A 21,931-nucleotide genomic window follows, 5' to 3' on the forward strand; every position below is an offset into this window, starting at 1 on the left:
CTCAAGCGTAACCAAGTTTGTATGTCGATTCCTATAATTAACAAGACTAACAATCATTATGCTGTATACAAATGTTTAGTTGAACTTCAAATTGTTTATTTCGAATCAAATTTTCAATATATTTCAAGTTTGTATGTCGATTCCTATAATTAACAAGACTAACAATCATTATGCTGTATACAAATGTTTAGTTGAACTTCAAATTGTTTATTTCGAATCAAATTTTCAATATATTTCGAGTAGTCAATCAATTAATGTAGGTACCTACTATTCATTTAATTAACTATTAATATAAATAAATATTATGACTATGAATAAACTGTTAATTTGAATTAGATGTGCCGTCGGTCATACAAAAAAAACCCTTAACAAAAAAAAATCTTAAGTAGGTATGTGTTTTTTAGGATAAGAATACATATTAATTGATATTAAGGGTTCAATAATCTAAAATGTAGAAGGTATAAATATTAGAATAAACTATGCATGTGTATGCTTACCTGTTATGAATTTGCCATTATGCATTATAGAACACATCTCACCTTAAGAGGTAACAGGAGTGGTCATTTCTCCATACAAACGTACTCGACTGTTTCCTCCGTGGGTTTTGAAGCTAGAGCAATGATTTTTTCAACACAGATTAATATTGTCAATATCTGTGTCGGACCATTTTGCTTTTTTTTATGTTTTTGTTTTTTAAGGCGCTAGAGCCCTTCAAAAATGGCCAAAATGGCCTAATTGACTATGCCGCAATGAGAGGCGTGGTATTCAAAACTGATATCAATTAGCCAAAAAATCAAATCGGTCCGACACAGATAATTTCATAATCATTTAGATTTCCAAATTTGGTTACCATTGGTTGCCATTGGTTAAGTTTTGGAGGAGGAAACTGTCGAGTACGAAACCTCGATTTTTGAGATTTTTACGCAGGATTTTTCGCCTTGTCCTTATCGCACTAGTTTTAAGAGCCACTTCCGTTAGCGAGACGGGTATATTTATCTAAAATATTTAAATCTCAGCTCCTGTTTCGTCTTAAGTTTAACAACGTGACAATACATTTCTTAAGACTATTTCTCTTATTACATAGCGGAAAATTATCCCTAATAACAATCACAAAAGACGTATTTAACGTAAGGCCATACCACAATAAAGCAATACCGGCAGTCATTGCAGGTTATGGCGCCATTCATAACTACAGAAGTACTTGCTTGATCTAGACGGCGCTCCTGCATCCTTATCAAGTGTTTCTTATGCCTTAGCGCAGATCACTTCAAGAAACCTTAATATAGTACGAGTACCTGCTGCATACAGCTGCGTAGGAAGCGGGCTGGGGCTGATGCGAACTGCACAGGTTGACGTTAATGAATTGGTCGCTCGCCCGATCACAATAGCAGAAATAGCAGAATTATGTGTAATTGGATCTACTAATCATTACGATGGCGTCTTATCAAATCAGATTATCTGTTTAAAAACCCCTCGCCTTCATATCTGTCTTTCAGTGTCGTGAATGTTTTCTGAGAACGGTACAGTGTAGATCGACAAACAAATAATTTATTGGCTGTTCAGATACTAGTAACACTTATGCACCAGTTCAAATAAGGTAAGTGTATCAAAGACATTGTTTCATTATCAGATAAGTAATAACACTGTGGCAATATTTAAGAGAGTGTAAATACCTCATAACAATTGGGTTAATGAATTGTGAATTTCTAAACATCGAGCAATGGCGATTTGTCTATACCATTTTGTTTCAATGATTTGAGTTTTAGCCGGTTTGCATTAACAGTTAAAAAATGTAGTCGATGGAAATGGAACCATCGTAATCTATAGTAAGTAGTATCGTAGTACAGTCATATTAATATTTATTGTATCCAGTGGCTTAGCATTGTTATGATAAATGTTGTAAGTGCCCCGTACAAAAATGATGACATAGCAAAATATAACATACGAGTATTTTACCGTGTCAGCTAGCTCAAAATGGTTTTGCTCAGCGACTGATAGATCTAAGCTTAGTTTTGTACAGTTTTATAGAAATTTGTGACCCAGTCAGGTACTTACATCAATTATTTTAAACAAGTTTTTGGAGTTCAAGAATTAAAAAAAACACAATTTTCGCAATGCCCGTCATCTGTGTGGAGCCCAGTGTAGTCTAACTAAATCATCAAAATGCTAACCACTTGGCCTGGTAATATTATGAAGAGTACGCTCAAATACCTAATCTCTATTAAACCGGTTCTTAGAGATTCTATTTACCCCACCGCAAGTATTTTTAATCCAATCGAGAAAACAATTTTTTTTTCTAACGAGCCCTCGACTGGGTTCGTAGCCTACTTACTTACCGTAGCGTATCGTAGTCATCTCTCTCTATCACTCTTTCGCGCTGGTGCAACAGTGACAGTTGCGTTTCGTTCGCTACGGAGCGTTAACGATTGCACGTTGGCAACGCACCCAGTCCAGATTTTGATACATGCTGTAGACCAGTGGTACCTAACCTTTTCAGTCCGGTCACCCCTATGACTAACTAGGGGACCTGATTTTACCCCTCCTCCCAATGGTAATAAAAAATTTAAACGTGTACGTTTGTTGTATTGTTATATTAGGTTAGCTTATTACCCCCGTACAATACCAGTTTTACCCCCAGGTTAGGAACCACTGCTGTAGACGAAGAAGACAGAGAATAGCCTACATACCAATTTAAAGACAGGTCAGGTGACCGGTGTGGGTTTTAAGACCGTCGTACCTACATTTTGTGTGTTTATCGTTTCGTGCCAAATCAAAAATTTCAATGATTGTGCTTTATTTGTTATCGCAGCACATAGTCGGGTAAATTGATTTAAAAGATAATATTTGCTTTCAGGCGGAAATCGGTATCAGTAGGTACTTTGAAGATTGTCAGCTCTCTTCTAGTTAACAAGGGGAGCTGAGCAAGTTATAGTTTTAACAGATTTGAAATTTTATAATCTTCTACAAAAATTAGTTAATTACCTCAAGTTATATATGTACCCTACGATAATATATTAACCGTTATAGTTACGAAACCATTTACGCTCTACGTTACGTATTTTTTTATTTTATTTAAGTACACCACCAGTATAGGCAATGCAATATTTAGGTACCTGTACGTAAATATACCTTTACCTATGTATGCACCTGCATACATTTATATTTGTATCTTAGGGTGCTGCCGCACATATCGGGATTCGGCGAATATTCGTGATGGCGTCTCTCGCTACCCAAGGATAATCAAAGAGACACCATAATCACGATTGACGAATATTCGCCGAATTCCTCCATTAGACTATAGGAATAATCCATTACAAGTTGCACATTTTCGTGATAGTCTTATCAGATAAATTATTCGGATTATCATATTCTTTAAAATTTTGTTAATTAGTAAACCGGTAGGTAGTTGTCTCAGAGAAATTAACTTTGTTTAAGTTAGGTACCTACTTAATAAGTCTAGCAGTAGGTATGGTTAGCCGACAGCTATTATGGGTCTTGTATTGACGCTGGTAGGCCTGCCGATTGCTTGGATGCGATACGAATACAGAATAAAATAATTAGATTTAGATTAATGACAGTCATGTAGTTATGTATTTTCCCCAATTATAGATAGACGATATTCATATAAATACCGTAATTATGAGAGGCTAAGATAACACAGATAAGTTGCATTCCATGTGACATCGACAGCGACACTCAAGAGGGTCGAATTGTTGCAATACCTATTTACTTAATCGCTTAAGTATTACCCCGCGAAATTAATCACTAACTATTCGGACGACAATAGCATAAGATGTTGATGAACTGTTACTTACCTTAAATAATAGTAAGAATACCTAAGTTGCCCTAGATGTCACTTTTTGTGAGGGCCCATCATGGTCAGCTTCAGGATGGCGGGTGAACCTCAGCGAATTTGTATTACATACCGTTTTACTAGGCAGGCGTTCGGTTTTTTATCCTATAGCCCAATAGCCTAGTTAATTTCCTTACACCCTGGCGGGTTCTGTCTCTGCGTACGTCCCATGACACGGGCTTAGTACTATTATTTATTCTGTGACACGGGCAAGGACAGCATCTGTCGGTGTATCGGCTCCGTAAGTCCAATATGTCGCATCTTTACTTATGAACCGTGAGTGCAAATTGAACATGATGGCATAAGCTATTTCTGAGTTTTTGCAAAAGTCATCCCTTCTTAGTAGGACGGAAGTGCTGCGAAGATAATAATTTTATCCATAGTATCAACAAAAACCCCCTTTTAAGTCCGCTTATTCTGATAGATGGACAACTACATTACCCTACACTGAGCATGGCCCGAAATGGTCTTGGCTGGATTTTTCGGCTGAAAAGGCTGGCGCAATACTTGAAAATACCTACCATTTGAAAATACATATTGCACACATGTCACGACGTCCTATACTCACAACAAATTATCGCCGTAACATGATATTTACCTACTAATTGGGATATTATTAATAGAGTAGCTGGCCTAATCAACCGTTATTCGAGTACCTATGCTCGAATTCAAAAGCCATTAACTACAGTATTCAAAACGGGGCCCTAATCTCTAGTGAGCATTTTACATAGGTATGAAAATTAAGTGAAATCCAATATGAAAATAGGTTGTGTGTGCCCGAGTATGAGGCCCTTACTTATTATGTAATGTTAAGCCTACTACTCGGTTGCAGAGTTCCTGGAAGATCAAAATCTATAATGGCAAAATTATTATCACCCCACTGCATTAATTTTAAGAACTAAGTAGCTTTAAGAACTATTTTTTAAGAATACGTGCTATATATACCCTGTCAGGGTCCATGTGATACTTTAAATATCTGTAACAACATATGTACCATGGTTGGCAATAAACGATTATGATTATGTAGGTAGGTATTTGGTTTCTGTTAAAGTACCTACGGGACACGCAGTGGCGGCGCGGCGGGCCGTGTTCGGGTACCGTGATGCCGGGTCTGAAGCTTCTTGCGGCGGTTCTTTGCATCTTCATCTCACATGTCTTGGCAACAGAAGAATTTAGTAAGTTATGTTACTAACTTTCATCAACTATTATATGTTAAAATATAAAAAGCGTGAAAGTTCAAACCAAAGTGACAGACTATCAGTATGAAAACTGAGTCATTCAGGATAAACTAATAAAATAACCTTATGTAGGAGTCATATATGATAAGAAAATCTCGATGTCAAATGAGTCAGATTGTCATAAATGATTGGAGAGTAATAGTGGCTAAATTTAGTGACGTTTAATCTACCACTTACCTAAGCCACTGCTGGTGAGTATGAGTGATTTTCTGATAGTCTCATCGATCTGTTTATATTGAGTGATAATCGGCCCGATTCACTACGACCGAACATGCTTTTAGCAAAAGGGAAAATACCGAGTCACAAAATAATTGTTAAGAGCTAAAATCAATCTAAGGACAATAATTAGTCCGGACATAATGGCCGCCCGTATAAATAGTTGCTTCGTTTATAACGTATAAATAAATCTTCGGTGGTGTTACCTAATTTGGCATCAACATAAAGCGAATACGACATACGTCACCGCGGTTACAGGCGGGTCGCCCGTATCAATAGCGAGGGCCCGGGGCCCGTTTCTCTAAAGCTTGTAACTTGTAATACAAGCGGATGTCACTTTTTACAGCTTTTGTTAGTATTTAACCTTCAAAGTTAATTAAATAATTATACGTACGGTATATGTAAGACCAATTAGTCAAATTACCTGGGTTAGAAAAACACTGATCATACGGTTTGTTTGGCCCGAGGAAAACAAAGTACCTAGATATATTTATCTAACCCACCAGGCGATTATTTATTTACGATTATTTTACTTTATCGTTATTTTGAATTTTTCATTTTGTAAATCGTTTTCAGCGTTTCACGTTTTATGGCTCCTCTACACGATGGGCCAACGCCGGCCACTCCAAGGGACGAAGCCATGCGATAGAATGAGATAGCAATATCACTTGCTCCCTCTAACGCATAAATGCGTCCCTTGGAGTGGCCGGCGTTGGCCCATCGTGTAGAGGAGCCATTAAACCACTAAGGACGCTAAGCACAAAGTATTTCGCACATTTCCCCATCTGCTCCTACCTCTATCGCACGCGCGTAATTATATTGCGGTTCCACTCATGATGCCGGCAGTCAGTGACACTGTGCGAGCGGGACAGCAATATAATTATGCGCGTACGCTAGAGATAGGAACAGGCGGGTCAATGTACGAAATTTTTAGTTTAATTATACCTACATCCGTCCGGGTGATATGTAAGTATGCTAATGATAAAAAAGCTAGCTTGGACATTCTGTACCGAATCCTACGCGTAATATAGTAAAACCTGAAAATAAAATACCAGCCATAGCCTTATCTAAAGTGTGATTGCGTTGTCGGCGTCAAAATTTGGCTATCGATTCAATGTGAAAACATTAGTCCACTTGTACGACGCGACGTACGGTGCCCAGCCATGTAGAATCATGTTTCATTAGTAATAATGCGGAAGTGTGTTCTTTTCAGATGTCACTGACGAAACGGTGTATTTAGCGTTAGTTAATAAAAATGGGGACATAGTTTATATGAAGGAAGAGTTGTCGAGAAAGTTGGCGGAGGAGCGAGATGTGTGGCACTGGACGCCGTGGATGCGCACTAGGACAGAACTCTATGATAATGTCTTGGCCGAGTCTGAGTGCGTCGACGGCAATTCGATCGAGAGTTTTCCCGACGGCTTATTTGACGGCAAGTACATTTACATTTTATTTGTTTAGAAATAAGTTATTAACTAAAATAAATGTCATATACTCAGAAAAAAAGAATAGTAGTAGTAGGAATAAGTTTCCACTTTCTTCTGTTTTTCTTTTAATATGAACTCAGTGATTAAATACAGTTAAGTTTTAACTGCGATGTTTGGACTTATTAGTTCGCGTGACAAACTTGCATTTTGGAGATCAGTGGTATAAGCCAACGGATAAATAATCAGTAACAGCGATCTTTTTTATTTTTCTTGCTTTACTTGTAAAGCTGGTCAAGCAAATCTTGTCAGTAAAAAAGCCGCTAAATTTAAATTTTCTATACGACAATATCCCTTCGCGCCTACATTTTTCAAATTTGCCGCCTTTTTCTACTGACAAGATCTGCTTGACCAGCTATAAGTACCTAACTCTTAAAACTTATGTTGTAGATGATCAATTGCGAGCAGGAGCGTTCATCCTGTATGCGATTTTCGGCATGTATTCGTTCACACTGCTGGCTATAGTATGCAACGACTTCTTTATACCGTGCGTGGAAAATATATGCGAGGATTTAAATATACCACAGGTGAGTTACAAAGCCAAGCATATTTTAGAAGCCGGAAAAACTTCGCGTGATTTGTGCACAACCCCTTACAAGATATCGTCTTATACGAAATGTTATTTACAAAAATTTAAATTACAGTAATTAAACTAAAACAAAACTAACGCAAACGTTTGTTAAAATTATTTACAATATGCCGCATTATAAATTGTTGTCATCGTATCTTGGGAAGGCCAACCTCTAGGTACCTACTTATACCCCTCACGTCGAATGATGATCCCTATTATGAAATTCCTTCAAGTCACTTTTGATTGGACTTAATTTAGAAAATAACTGTAGAATTGTGTTTTTACCGTATTTTTATTACTTACATGTTACATTTCTATAGTAGTTTATGCAACAGTGATATAATAAGGGTTCTTAAAATTCAAGGGTCGAAGTTACAAAACGAGACGTAGTCGAGTTTTGTAAAAAAAGACCCGAGAATTTTAAGAACCAATTATGAGCTGTTGCATACATTACTTTTTCTATGACAGCTGCAGCAAAAAAAAAAAAAAAAAAAAAAAAAAAAAAAAAAAAAAAAAAAAGTTATTATTAAAAAAAAAGAGTTATTATTAAAAAGAAAGAGTTCATATTAAAAAAAAAAAGGGTTATTATTAAAAAAAAGAGTTATTATTAAAAAAAAAGAGTTATTATTTAAAAAAAATTGAGTTATTATTTAAAAAAAAAAAAGAGTTATTATTGTAAATGAAAACATACCTCTTTCAATCAAGATGATCGGAACTTGTATCTTTAAAAAAAATAAAGCAGTTGTATTATACTCATAAGATGACTGCTAGCAGTCATCTTATGAGCCTATAGACAAAGCATTCAAATGACATTGCTTTAGATATCACTGTCAGTCATTTAATTGACACATTTAAGTGCTGGAGTAGAAAAAATAAATTAATGTGCTAAACTTAAAAAAAAATGCCTACAAACGTTTTAGGTACCTACTTCATATAAAAACAAACTGTCACAGGCAGAGGCGTTTTTTGAAAATTGGCGCCCCGGGCCAAACATTTTTGCCGCTCCAGAAGTCAAGGAAGAAAAACGAAATGCAATCCGTCAGGGACGCCGCCCCTGGCGGATTGGGGCCCCGGGCCATGGCCCGGATGGCTCTAGGGAAATACGATCCTGGGTGTTGGTATGTAGAGGGTGTATATGCAATCGACACTGGCTTGACACATTTAATTTGAATACAGAAGCTCAAGTTTGAATGATGTTTAATTCAAACTTGAGAATGTCAATTACTCTACTTCCAAACGCCGTCATGTAATGTTGTGTTTATAAAGTTTATAAATTAAATAATAAATAATGTATTAACAAACTAAAGTGCCTTCCAGTATTTTATAATAAACCTCCAAAGACCTCCTGCAACCAATTAAGAGGTTATGGAGCCCACAAGATAAAGTAAAATAAGTAATTTTAGTGTTTCAGGAAAACGATTCAGCTTTCGTACACAAATATTTCAGAAGATAAGCCTAGCAACGGAGTTGTTTACAAAATAAGGCTAGCAACCAGTTTGACGTTTCAGTAAACCGTACGTAATTTTAAATGATGGAGAATTCGGACTGCCTAAATAAATTGAATTTAAATTCCTCCTATCCTACGTGGCGTAAATTAGCAAAATTATTTCTGGACGCCAAAGGAGTTGGAGAAGACAGCGGAGATAAAGGTAAAGCCGCAAAGGCTAAATATTTTATTTTAAAATCAATAGATGAGAATATCTTACATTATGTTATTAATTGCTCAACTACAAAGGATATCTTCGATAAGTTAGATGTTGTCTTTAATTACAAAGTGGAAAAAGACAGCCACCTAAAGGTAATTGAATTCTACAACTATAAATTCAGCGGAGATATACTTCAGGACATTAGCAAACTTCAAAATATGTGTTTCGAACTACAGTCTACCACAAATAAAATAAATGATGACATGCTTATACAAAAGATTTTAACAATCTTACCAGCTAATTTAAATTTCTTTAGAACTGTATGGGAGGTAACTCCAAAATCTGATCAAACCATACATACTCTCATTGAACGTATTCAAAAAGAACTTAAGCTATTTGATAGTAGTCCCTCAGAAATACATCAACAAACAGAAGAGGCCATGAAAAGTAATGAAAAGAAGTGTTTTAACTGTAATCAGCCAGGTCATATTGCGAGATTCTGCTTTAATAAAAAGTGCACCATTTGCAATAAAAGTGGACACACTTCCAGTGAATGTTTTTCTACAAAAATATGCAGGAAATGTAATAGGAAGGGACACATTGAAAGGTTTTGCCGTACGTTCAGCCTGGTGAGTGAACAAATAAAACACACGACTAGTACTAGAGCTATAATTGATTCAGGTGCTTCTTCCCACATGTTTTACAATAATGATATCATAAATTCCACAGAAAATATAAATGTAGATATAAGATGTGCCAATGCAGAGAACCTCGTCGCTCAAGCAATAGGTACAGTCAACACAAATGGTTTTGAACTGGAAGATGTACTATATGTTCCTGCAATTTCTAGAAACCTGATATCTGTAAGTTCAATCACTGATCACGGTGCATCTGTACTCTTCGCTGGAAATAAGGTATCTGTAAAGAAACATAATAATATTATTCTTACTGGTTATAAAACTAGAAACGGTCTCTATGAAACAGAATTTTCTGCAAATATCGTTCGAGAGGTATTGTTCTCCGAGAATGTCGATATCTGGCATCGCCGGCTCGGTCACGTATCGGATGTGCCGCGTCTAGCTAAATTGGTAAACGGTATTAAAATTGGGGGGGCAAATCAAGAACATTTTTGCGAAATATGTGTCAAAGCGAAAATGACTAGAAAACCTTTCAAAAACAATAGAATTCAAGCTAAATTCCCTTTGGAAATAATTCATACGGATGTTTGCGGTCCAATAGAAACTCCCACTTGGGATAACAAAAAATATTTTATTACTTTCCTAGATGACTTTACACATTTTTGTGTCGTTTATTTAATTACTTTTAAAAGTGAAGCCTTTGACAAAATAAAACAGTTTGTGACTTTAGCGGAAAATCATTTCAATTCAAAAGTGAAAAAAATAAGATGCGATAATGGACGCGAATACTCGAACAATAATCTAATGTCTTGGTGCAACTCTAAAGGAATAATTCTAGATCTAACAATACCCTACACGCCGCAACTGAATGGAAAAGCGGAGAGACTGAATAGAACCCTGTTAGAAAGAACTAGAGCATTAATATTCGATGGCCGTGTTCCAAACTATCTATGGGGCGAAGCACTTACAACTGCCAGCTTCCTAATAAATAGAAGCCCCACCGAAGGTAAAGACAAAACTCCAGCTGAGATGTGGTTTGGCTTCAAACCAAATGTATCGCATATAAGAAGATTTGGTTCAACAGCCTATTATAAAATAAACTCAGGTGTACGAAAGTTAGACGTTAGGTGTAATAAAGGAATTCTGATTGGCTATATCAGAAATGGTTACAAAATATGGGTGGATGAAACGAAAACAATTGTAAGAGCCAGGGATGTAAGAATAAATGAAGACGAGCAAGGTATATATCTAAATGAAGAAAATGATGAAAGCATTAGAGGTCTTTGGAAGATATTCGAAGAGAATGAAGAGACGGTTAGGGAAGGCACAACACGAAATAAAGAAGTTAATAGACAGGAAGAAAATCAAGGTGGTAGAGTCAACAATAATGAAGGTCGAGAAGGTGAAATGTTAAGAAAAAGAATGAGTAGTAGAAATATGGAGAGTGTTCGAGAAGGCGATATTCATTTGAGAAGATTGAGTAGTGAAACAAGTGAAGACGAAACAAATGAAGACGAAACAAATGAAGGTGAAACAATTGAAGGTGAAACAATTGAAGGTGAAACAATTGAAGGTGGAACAATTGAAGGTGGAACAAATGAAGATGAAACAAATGAAGTAGAAACAAATGAATTCGAAACAAATGGCAATGAAACAAATAACAATGAAACAAATGAAGTTGAAATAAATGAAAGTGAAACAAACCGAGAAGTAGAAGAAGAAGAAAGTAATGAAGAATACTATGATGGAAATGAAGAACCTGTTGATACTGAACTAGTTGAAAATCGAGTTGAAAGTAATCGTAATCGAAATAATGATAGTGATAATAATGAAAATAGAAGAGTTCAGCCTGCCAGAGAACGTAGACTACCCGATAGATATAAAGATTATTTAATGAATTATGACACTGAAGCATCGATGTTGACCTACGAGGAGGCAATAGAATCAAAAGAAAAGGACAAATGGAAACAAGCTATAGAAGAAGAAATTAAATCACTTGAAGAAAATAAGACGTGGTCATTTGTGGATGAACAAGAAGCAAAAGTAAGGAAATTAGTTACTAGCAAGTGGATTTTTACTGTCAAGTCTGATGGTAGGTATAAAGCCAGACTAGTTGCAAGGGGCTTTCAACAAAAGTACAAAATAGATTATGATGAGACATATAGTCCGGTAGTCAATACTACTTCTTTAAGAATTCTATTATCAATTGCGGCAGCGAAAGGTCTAAAGATGAAGCAGTTTGATGTGAAAACGGCCTTTTTACATGGAGACTTGAAGGAATGTATATATATGAAGGTGCCTAAAGGCTACAATGACAAAGAAGGCAAAGTATGCAAACTAAACAAGAGCTTGTATGGTTTAAAACAAGCTCCACTAATGTGGAATATCAAGTTTACAGAGTTCTTAACAAAGATGGGTTTTAAACAAATGAAACTTGATCAATGCATCTTTGTCATGGAAGGTGAAAGGAAAATTATCCTTGCAGTATATGTCGATGACGGATTAGTACTCGGAGAAAGAGAAGAAGATCTATTGCATATAATAGATACAATTCAAAAATCCTTCGAACTAAGAATTTTAGATGAAGTAACTAATTATATAGGTTTGGATATAAAGCAAGATAAGAAGGGGATTAAAATTTTTCAGAAGACATATAGTGAGAAAATCATTAAAAAATTTAATCTTGAAAATGCAAAAGAATGTAAATGCCCAACAATTATGATAGAAGAACATCCATCTGTTAAAGTTGATACAAAGTCTCATGAGCTTTACCGCGAGATGATAGGGTCATTGTTATATCTCTCGAATAAAACGCGACCAGACATTAGTTTTCACGTAGGTTATTGTTCGAGGCATCAAAATTCTCCAAATTTAAATGATTTAAACAATGCTAAAACAATTTTGCGATTCCTTAAAGGTTCAGCAGAAAAAGGGATTCACTTTAGTAAAGATGATAAAGTTCTCAGGGGTTATTGTGATTCGGATTTTGCGGGAGATCCAGACACTAGACGCAGCACTTCTGGTTTTGTGATTTGGCTGAATGGTGGACCAGTGGCATGGAGCTCAAGAAAACAATCAGTAGTCGCATTAAGCAGTACAGAAGCAGAATTTATAGCAGCAGCAGAATGTTGTAAGGAACTACTGTTCGTAAGGGATCTGATCTATGAGATAACCAAAGAAAAACTCGAAGTTGAGATGAGAGTGGATAATCAGTCTGCGATTTGGCTTATGAAGAAAGGAATCATGGGAAAAAGAAGCAAACATATAGACGTAAAATACTATTATCTAAAGGAGAAAATCGACGAGAATCAGATTACAGTAAAATACTGTCCAACTGGATCACAGCTGGCTGATATACTAACGAAAAGTTTACCAGCTGTAAAATTTGAAAAATGTCAACGAAGATTAGTGTTTTAGTGATAATGTGAGCTATTGAGTGTAGACAATGTAGTATAAGTGCGGGCTAAAGTGAACGTTAATAATTATTTCGAATAAATGTCGGGGTTTTTCTTTTATATTGTATCGTAGTATGTAAGTTTTTTATAGGGTGTGTAAACTTTTATATTATAATACAGAAATATATACTTATTGAAAGAAAACTTGAGGATCAAGGATTCTAGAAACAAAGTGTATTCAAAATTGAGGGGGTGCTTAATAATGATTCACTTAAGGGGGTGTAAGTGTAGAAAGTGTAACTGAATCATTATTTAACCTCATCAACCAAAAAAGAAGAAGAGTAACATTCCCTTTAATAGGTACATTTTACATCGTTTCTGATAAATATCCTTGAGTTTTTTGTTTCTAAGTCTGTATTTTAATATTTTATAATTGGTATTAGAATTGTTATTAGGTATAGATTATTAGTGATGTTGAAGAGTTGAGTCGGTGAATAAAGGTTTTATTTTATATAATATGATTAGTATGGAAGAATCGAGTGGGAGTATAAAGGAAATATAGAAGAGGATTATTGTTGATGAGTCGAGCAGGAGAATAAAGGATTTATTAAAGAGTGGAAGAATAAAACGTTTATTATAGATAATTTGTGGTGACGTATCGAGTGGAGGAATATTTGAGTACTTATCTTGTTGAATGAGAATTTACTGTAATGTATTTGTTGAATGGGGATTACATGTATGTAATATGTGGGAAATATACAGGGTGATGTAATATGTTGGAAATATACAGGGTGATGTAATATGAGGGAAATATACAGGATGTGTTATGTTTTTTTCTGGTTATTGTACTTATATGAAATTATTTATTGGAATATTGTCTTAACTAAAGAATAGCGCTGTAAATTAATGCTTCAAGCAGAGTCGATTGAGGGGGTGTGTTGGTATGTAGAGGGTGTATATGCAATCGACACTGGCTTGACACATTTAATTTGAATACAGAAGCTCAAGTTTGAATGATGTTTAATTCAAACTTGAGAATGTCAATTACTCTACTTCCAAACGCCGTCATGTAATGTTGTGTTTATAAAGTTTATAAATTAAATAATAAATAATGTATTAACAAACTAAAGTGCCTTCCAGTATTTTATAATAAACCTCCAAAGACCTCCTGCAACCAATTAAGACTGGGCATAGGGATCATCATTCGACGGGATTGGTATTTACTTAATTCACCTTGTAATGATTATTAACACGAATAAGTGTACCGTTTCGCCTGTTTCAGAATGTGGCAGCAGCGACGTTCATGTCAGTGGCGACGTCCGCTCCGGAGTTTTTCGTTAACGTTATAGCTACGTTTATCGCCGAGTCTGACATGGGCATCGGGACCATCATCGGCTCAGCCATCTTTAACGCCCTCGGCGTAGCTGCAATCGGCGGCATTGCTGCTATCAGAGTGGGTTCGCATATTCATTTTGTCATTTTGCTTTGACGATGATAAATCATGAGTTAATATGCACTAATGCGATAAATTTAAAGGATACGATAGATAGACAATCAATCATTGGTGGTATAAAATACCGAGATAAAGGATCACGCACCGCACGCTGCCAAAACAGCTGACCTGCAAGCGTGCAATATATCTTTACTAATTAGGTAATTAGGGTATTTGAGTACATTCATATACTTATTTAGCAGTCCTTTGAGTACCACGGATCTCAGTATTCCAGCCAAAAACTTACCTTACTAACTTAAATAAACTAGGTCTCTATTCAGGCAAGTACCATACGTACCATAGATATTTTAAAGTGAAGTTAAAATATGTGCGTGTCAATTATGTATTTATTTTCAGGTAATCAAAATTGATCCTGTACCAGTTACTAGAGATGTTCTCATTTACATTGTGAACGTTAGCGTTCTGGTGGTGATCGTGTGGGATGGCCAGGTGGACTGGTACGAGGCCCTGGTACTGGCCATATTGTACATCCTCTACTTCATCCTTATGTTCAACAGCGTGCGGTTGTTCATGTTCCTTAGCAGGCTATTCAACAAGTGCTTCAAGCGTCAAAGCGAAGACAGTAAGTTGGTTTACAAAAACACAATAACAGTTGTTCGGAGCTGTCAACTTTTTGTTCTAACTGACAGGCCGATGTCCGGCCGTCCGGCGGACTGGTACCTAATCATCACTAATCAGTTGGCCCCTTCAGAACCTCTATACGTTCATCGTTCGATCAAATATTATAATGAAAGTAAATTTATTTTTATAATGTTAATTATATAAACCTTTTAGTAAACGAGCGGGCTAGCATTCCAAATACAGAAGAACTTGACAAACCTGTGGAAGAAGGAGTGGAAGACAAAGATGTGAACGGCCACGCCGTCAACGGCGATAGCAAGAATGTAGACGCCGGTAGGTAGACTATGATATCTAACACCAGTAAGTGTAAGGCCTGAGTGGACTGACAAGTGATTTGAGCAGCGTGTACTAAGGCCACAGAATAAGTAACAGTATGCTAAGGCCGCTCCTATACGCTTGCATTTGTTTAACATGCACGCCGCATGCCCCGCCCCGCTGCACGCCCAACTCGAGCGTCCACTCAGGCCTTACACTAACGGGCCTATTAGTTATTTTTTCGACAAAAGAGCAAAGATCGTTATTGTTTCGCTTAAGTATATTCTCATGTGAAAGATTCTATGATAAAATCACTAGCGTAGAGAAGCACCCAAAAGACATAATGTATGCAGATATACTCACAACTTTGATCTTGTGCTGCTCATTCACCTCGAAATCGAGAACAAAATCATATTATTTAATTACATATACAATCTGAAAGAAATATATACTTCTTCATGCAACAAGTGCATCAAGTGCATGTGTTTAGTGTACAAAAATAGGTAGGTACCAGTACCAATGACTGATTTAGTTTTATAATCTGCAGTGGTGGTATTTTAAAAATAAGAATCAGTCATATGAGTCATATTGATGGATTTTGCGACTAAACAAACAAAATGAGCATTTATTTATTTATAATTTATTCATAAAGTTTTATTAGCATATAGATTGGAATTATGCTTAATCTAAATAACACATTTTAAATAACATAGGCGAATATCATTATCAATGCAAATAGATATTCGCTTAGTTATCAATAAATGTATTAATAAAAAAAAACATAGTTTAGAACCTTAATTAGTCTAAATTTTAATAGATTCTCCAATGTTTTGCCAAATTTTGTCATACATTTTTATGGGTAATTTTGGGATTGAATTGTGCATAAATTATAATCCACATAATTAAAGGCTCAACCATGTATATGTACTAAATATTTGAAATACATGCACATGTTTTATACATGTTTTATTATTTTCCGCTACTCAAAGGTAGTCTGGAAGAGATCGCTTTTTAGCGATAAGACCGCCTGTTGTTTACCTCTGCTTGTGTTTTTGTTTTCTTTTTGTAATGTTTTCTTATATTTGTATTGGTTTTATTTTTCCAGATGACCCAAGTAAACCTAAGAAGAGTTTGTTCCGGTTCCCAAAAGAGAAAGGCTGGCCATACAAGTGTTGGTGGTTGTACACTTGGCCGCTGAAGCTGCTGCTGGGGATGACGGTGCCGTCGCCGTTCACGAGGCGGAAGTGGTACCCGTTCGCTTTCTTCATGTGCATCATCTGGATCGGAGTCAACTCTTACTGCGTCACGTGGAGCATGACAGTTATAGGTTAGAATCTCTGCATTTAGTACCGTAAAATGGGGTAAGTAGGGTCAAAACTAAAATTCAAACCTCGATAACATTTTATTTTTACATATGAAAACTGAATGGTGTATACGTATAATAAGTGTTCCGGACGTTTGTATTTTAGTTTTTATTTTATTTTGGGTAGTTCCATTTCATAACTTTGACGATAAAGAGGAAAACCCACCTCACCCCGTAGTGCCTCGTATTTGGGGTGAGAGGGGTTTTCATACAAAGGTGATTTTAGAAGATTGTTGGATCGATTTTTTTTTATTATGTGTATTACTATAGCTCCATTTTAAATTGGAATACATTATTTTTGTAGCAGTAGCCTTAAAATGCCTTCTCACCCCCCCCCCCTCTCAAACCTTCTATCCCCATTCATAACCCACCTCTCCCCGCGAAACCTACTCACCCCGTTTTACGGTATTTAATGTAGTAAACTCTAAAGGAACGAGCGTCTGACTCGTCCTTTTTGAATAGACGGTACTATTATTTTATACTACACTCATTAATTAACTCTAATTTTTGATTGGTAGATTGGGAGTTGCTGTTATGTTTGTGTTAAGGTTGGAAATCAAGTGTTCAATTTAAAAGTACGCAAGTCGCAAGAATAAAAGACCAGGATTTTTTTGGTCATCCGTAATTTGCAAATCTCTGGCTTAGACCTAACAAATTTAAGTCCTAGGATGACAGTTCGCATTAGAAAGGCACAAATCTCTTTCGCTGGTAGCAGGGTGTTCGAGCAGACTCCGAAGTATGAAAACGATATATTCCTTATCTTATTTATCTATAGACTAAAATGTAATTATATACTTCATAGGCTTAAGATTTTTTTATATAAGTGATAATTTTCGATAACGGTTTTATCATTAGGTACTTACAAGGAAGGGTATACCATCCAACATATAACGAAACCAGTAATTAATTATCAATTTTTTTTAACAAGTCTCTTCTCAGAAATTAGAAGGTTTGGTCAATTTTCAGTACTTTGAAGGCCATTTTCTCCTAACAGGTTGAGTATGGGCAGCTAAAAAAAAATACGTGTCCGTTATTTTAGACTAGGTACTCTATAACATATATCAAAATAAATCAAATCGGAGTCGGACAGTTGGGTACCCTTCCTTGTTAGTAATAAAACGCCTTCTAGATTGCGAACTTGCTACGATGTAATCTAGTCTAGACCACAACGATAATGTTGTCTTCGAAACGTTATACGTATTTAGTCCCGTTTTAGTAAATTATAAAAAATCATTGTCAGCTTTTTAAGTAATGGTATTTTTTTTACACATTCGTTCTCAAGTCTGCAAGTTTTGAAACTGTAAGAAATAACATGTCAAGTGCAAGTCGGTCTCGCGCACAAGAGCTTTACAGACAGACTGGCATGGAAGTAGACAATAGATTATAAGGGTTCCTTCTTATTACTTCGTACCAAACTTTGTTAGTACCTACACTAAAAAACGATTCTAGTTTCATGTGTTTTTCAGGTCACACATTCTTCATTCCCGACTCGGTCATGGGGATGACATTCCTGGCCTTCGGGGGGTGCCTACCTGAAGCGTGTTCTATATTCATCATGTCTAGAAGAGGTAGGATCAAACTGAATAGACATAATTGGCATGTGTCGGATATGAGTGAATATAACTAGTAGTTCGCCCCGAACTGAGAACTCGCGGTTCGATAAAATGTTAGATCATTATTTTAAAATTGTAAATTTAAAAACTATAGGTACCTATTATAAATGTGTAAGCCGAGCAATTTCATTTGATACCAAATTCGACCATACTTTCTTGCAAAAAAATGACCAGAATAGCAAGACCCCTCACAAATAGCTTTTTAGCCTTCTAAGCTCTTCTAGCTCAATAACCCCTTGATCGAGCCTGCTCATAATTTAATGACTAAAATATAATGTCCTCAACTACACGTTTACCCAATTTAATTTAAATTAGAACAAATTTACTTAAGTTATTGTGTATCAAACTATCCTCTGATAGTTCAGCTTAAAAACATCGAAATGCCGGGACGTGCCCCTAGCCAGCCGTGTGCTCCAAGTTGAATGTAAGAACTTCACTTCGCTTCGCTCGCTCGTTCGATTATCGGACTTCCCAAATGGCCCTTGGTCACTTTTTCTTTCATATATAAATAAATAAATATTGGGGGACATCTTACACAGATGAACCTAGCCCCAAACTAAGCAAAGCTTGTACTATGGGTACTAGGCGACGATATACATACTTTGACTCCGGAGCAAATATTAGTGACATCTATGACATCTGCTTCAGTTTATCATTGTTGGACTGTTGATTCAATTGACCACAATCTATGGTTATAATTGGATTTCGCGCCCTCCTTGAGTATACAACGTACTAACAAACGATTTCACGCACAATAGGGCGCGATTAAGTAACCGAATGGGTTAATCGAATTACGGTAAAGCACTTCTCCGACCAGCGGCGAAATAACAACTTGAGCTGGACCACAGATTATGTAATAGACAGACGACTGACTAACAGAATACATAGCTATCTGTCATAGACAAAGTTTAAACGGTTTAAATACCTAAGTATATTTTTTTATTCCGTAGACTGAAATGACATTTCATAGTATGAACATCATGTGTCATCTCATACTATGAAATGTCATTTCAGTCTACGGAATAAAAAAATAGACTTTACGCTTCCGCGCGTCAACGTAGACGCAGACGTCAACCCTAACTTTATTTCCCGCGTGTATTATTACGCGGGAATAATAAGCTAAGGTTGACTTCGTTCAGAACAGACTTTACAAATAAAAAAAGAATAATACAGTGAAGGAAAAAACAGTTTAAGTATTACAAAAACATTTTATTGAATCATTATTACAATGTTTTGGTTTAATATCTATAGGAAAAAAATCTCTTCTCTAAATAATTGTGTTGTTTTCTTACGCGGGTTTCCTCTATGCGATATCAATTATGGCAATTTGTATTTTCAGAATACCTTGTATTATAGTAAAACTGATAGGGGAAGTCCGGGCATAGTGAACACCTTTACCTTCGACTTGTCATAACAGAAAAATGTAACGAGGAAGAAATGAAAAAAGTATCAATAATAAGTCTTTATTTAATAATCTTTTAATTTAAAACAACACTAGCCTCCAATGTTTAATAGTTGCTGCAATTTTGAACAAAACGTAAAAAAAGATATTTTTTTCGCTTTGCCCAGGGTGCCGGGCAAAGTGAAACAGGCCTCCGGGCAAAGCAAATATTACTCATAAAATCTTAGTGAACTTAATAACTAAGTGAAAATTAATCAACATAAGATAATTTCAATAATATTAATTAGAAAAAGCTGTGACAAGTAACTTTTGATATATTTTCACTGATTTCATAAGCATAAGTCTTCACGGCATTTCTGAAGACATTTTAACACAGCGAATCCACGTTCTGATAGCCATTTCCATGACGTCTGTTAGCCAGGAGCCATTATCGATCTTTTTTTGATATTTATATACCATCTGTAACAAAATATTATCATAAAAAAAAATTACCTAATAAATTCAAAGTGAACACGCTATCCGCTTTGCCCGATCCACTTTGCCCATTCAGTCAGTTAAAGAAAATAAGAATTAAAAAAAAAAATAACCGTTAGATTGTTTTAAAAGAAATGCGTTGTAAAAGGAAGATACTTTAATAAGCAATAGAAGCATCTTGAAATAAAATCCGAGATAATTACTGAGACAAAATAACATACAATGTACTTACCTTTCAAAATCGAATATTTTGCACTAAAAACACATTTTGACTCGTCACCGACGACGCTCACATCGACCACTCCCTGTGACGCTTGCCGCTCATAGAGCGAAGGATCCTGAACATCATACAGGCGCGTGGTGCGACAAAGACGAATAGTTTAGGATTGGGAGCCCGAATTCGCTTTGCCTGGGGTGTTCGCTTTACCCGGACTTCCCCTATTTATTATTCACACTGTAATTTTGATTCCAGGTGAGGGCGGTATGGGAGTCTCGAACGCGTTAGGGGCCAACTCTTTGGCCATCTTGTTCGCGTTGGGTGTGCCTTGGCTGATCCGCACGCTGACGCTGCTCGCGCGAGGCGAGGATGCCGTCGTGTACATAAACTCCACTGGTATCGACTTTGTAGTAGGCTCTTTATTAGTAGCGGTCACTTGTCTTTGGATAACTCTATACATAGGAAAGTATACTCTCAGGAAAACAGTGGGGTGTGTTCTAGCTGTGTTTTATGTAATTTTCATAACTTTTGCTATTCTTGTCGAAATGGGCATAATCTTGGATAGGGCGGTCGCATTCTGTGGTTAAACTTAACTGATAACTCTTACATGAGTTTGTAAACAGTGGGTATGTAATATTGTTATTCATTCAACATTATCCGACTCGAACCCGACATTCCTACCAGATAATTTCTTGATGTCGGCCCCGAAATTGACTTTGTGTAGGATAATGGGAGGGCGTAGTACAGTCAGGATCAATAGTAACGGGTGAAACAACGCGCCAAAAGTATCTGCCACCCATCAGGATAACTTTTCCAAATAGAAATAAACCTTGAGAGTTCGCATTCAAAAGTATATGTTACAGTCTAATAATTAGACTTCTATATATGTATAGCTTTCTGACGCGTCGGAAGCCGGTGTTGCTCGAAGTATATCGTTTTTTGTTAAGCTGTTACGGAATGGTACATACTTTTGACGCGTAGTTTGATCCGCTATTTTTTATGGTGACTGTACCCAGGAGTGAACCGAAGGATTTTAACATTGTGTTCCAGGTCATATTTAGGGACTCAAGTATAACGTCGTATGTATAGTCGAAGAAATTAATTACCGTACCATTTCGTATCTTGTCAAACTAACAACCAATATGAAAGTCACTAGGGAACTCATACTATTGTACTCTGTGACAAGGTACGAAATGGTACTAAAATTAAGTTCTTTGACCGTATCTGAACACTTTTTCTGGATTAGGCCTAATTTCAGAAAAAAATACACATTAGCGCTTACTGCTAAACGTATTCTTGGTTGCTTTGATATTGCCACTGTGTGGTAACTTATTTATTGACAGATCTCAAAGCATAAGACTACTTCGCTTAAAATTATCCAAATAAAAAATATTTCACATTTATGTCATGATTAAATTAATAAAAATATAAG

General features: G+C 36.1%; 1 protein-coding gene across 1 annotated transcript; it reads left to right on the top strand.

The window, feature by feature from the left end:
- Positions 1 to 1,323: 1,323 nt before the first annotated feature.
- Positions 1,324 to 21,086, top strand: LOC134661599 (sodium/potassium/calcium exchanger 3-like). The gene is made up of 10 exons (XM_063517739.1): positions 1,324 to 1,597; positions 4,905 to 5,028; positions 6,521 to 6,739; positions 7,182 to 7,318; positions 14,324 to 14,494; positions 14,891 to 15,116; positions 15,329 to 15,448; positions 16,536 to 16,757; positions 18,260 to 18,361; positions 20,755 to 21,086. The coding sequence occupies exons 2-10, from the start codon at positions 4,956 to 4,958 to the stop codon at positions 21,084 to 21,086; spliced, it is 1,602 nt and encodes a 533-aa protein (XP_063373809.1). The 5' UTR covers positions 1,324 to 1,597; positions 4,905 to 4,955.
- The last annotated feature ends 845 nt before the right edge of the window (positions 21,087 to 21,931 follow it).

This window comes from Cydia amplana, chromosome Z, assembly GCF_948474715.1.
Source record: "Cydia amplana chromosome Z, ilCydAmpl1.1, whole genome shotgun sequence".
Lineage (NCBI taxonomy): Eukaryota > Metazoa > Arthropoda > Insecta > Lepidoptera > Tortricidae > Cydia > Cydia amplana.

What these genes read in the sequence shown, in the direction of transcription:
- LOC134661599 (XM_063517739.1), top strand. Translation starts at nt 4,956, where the DNA reads ATGCCGGGTCTGAAGCTTCTTGCGGCGGTTCTTTGCATCTTCATCTCA. An exon ending in CTTGGCAACAGAAGAATTTA is followed by an intron (nt 5,029 to 6,520) that starts GTAAGTTATGTT and finishes TGTTCTTTTCAG; the next exon opens with ATGTCACTGACGAAACGGTG. An exon ending in TAGCAAGAATGTAGACGCCG is followed by an intron (nt 15,449 to 16,535) that starts GTAGGTAGACTA and finishes TTATTTTTCCAG; the next exon opens with ATGACCCAAGTAAACCTAAG.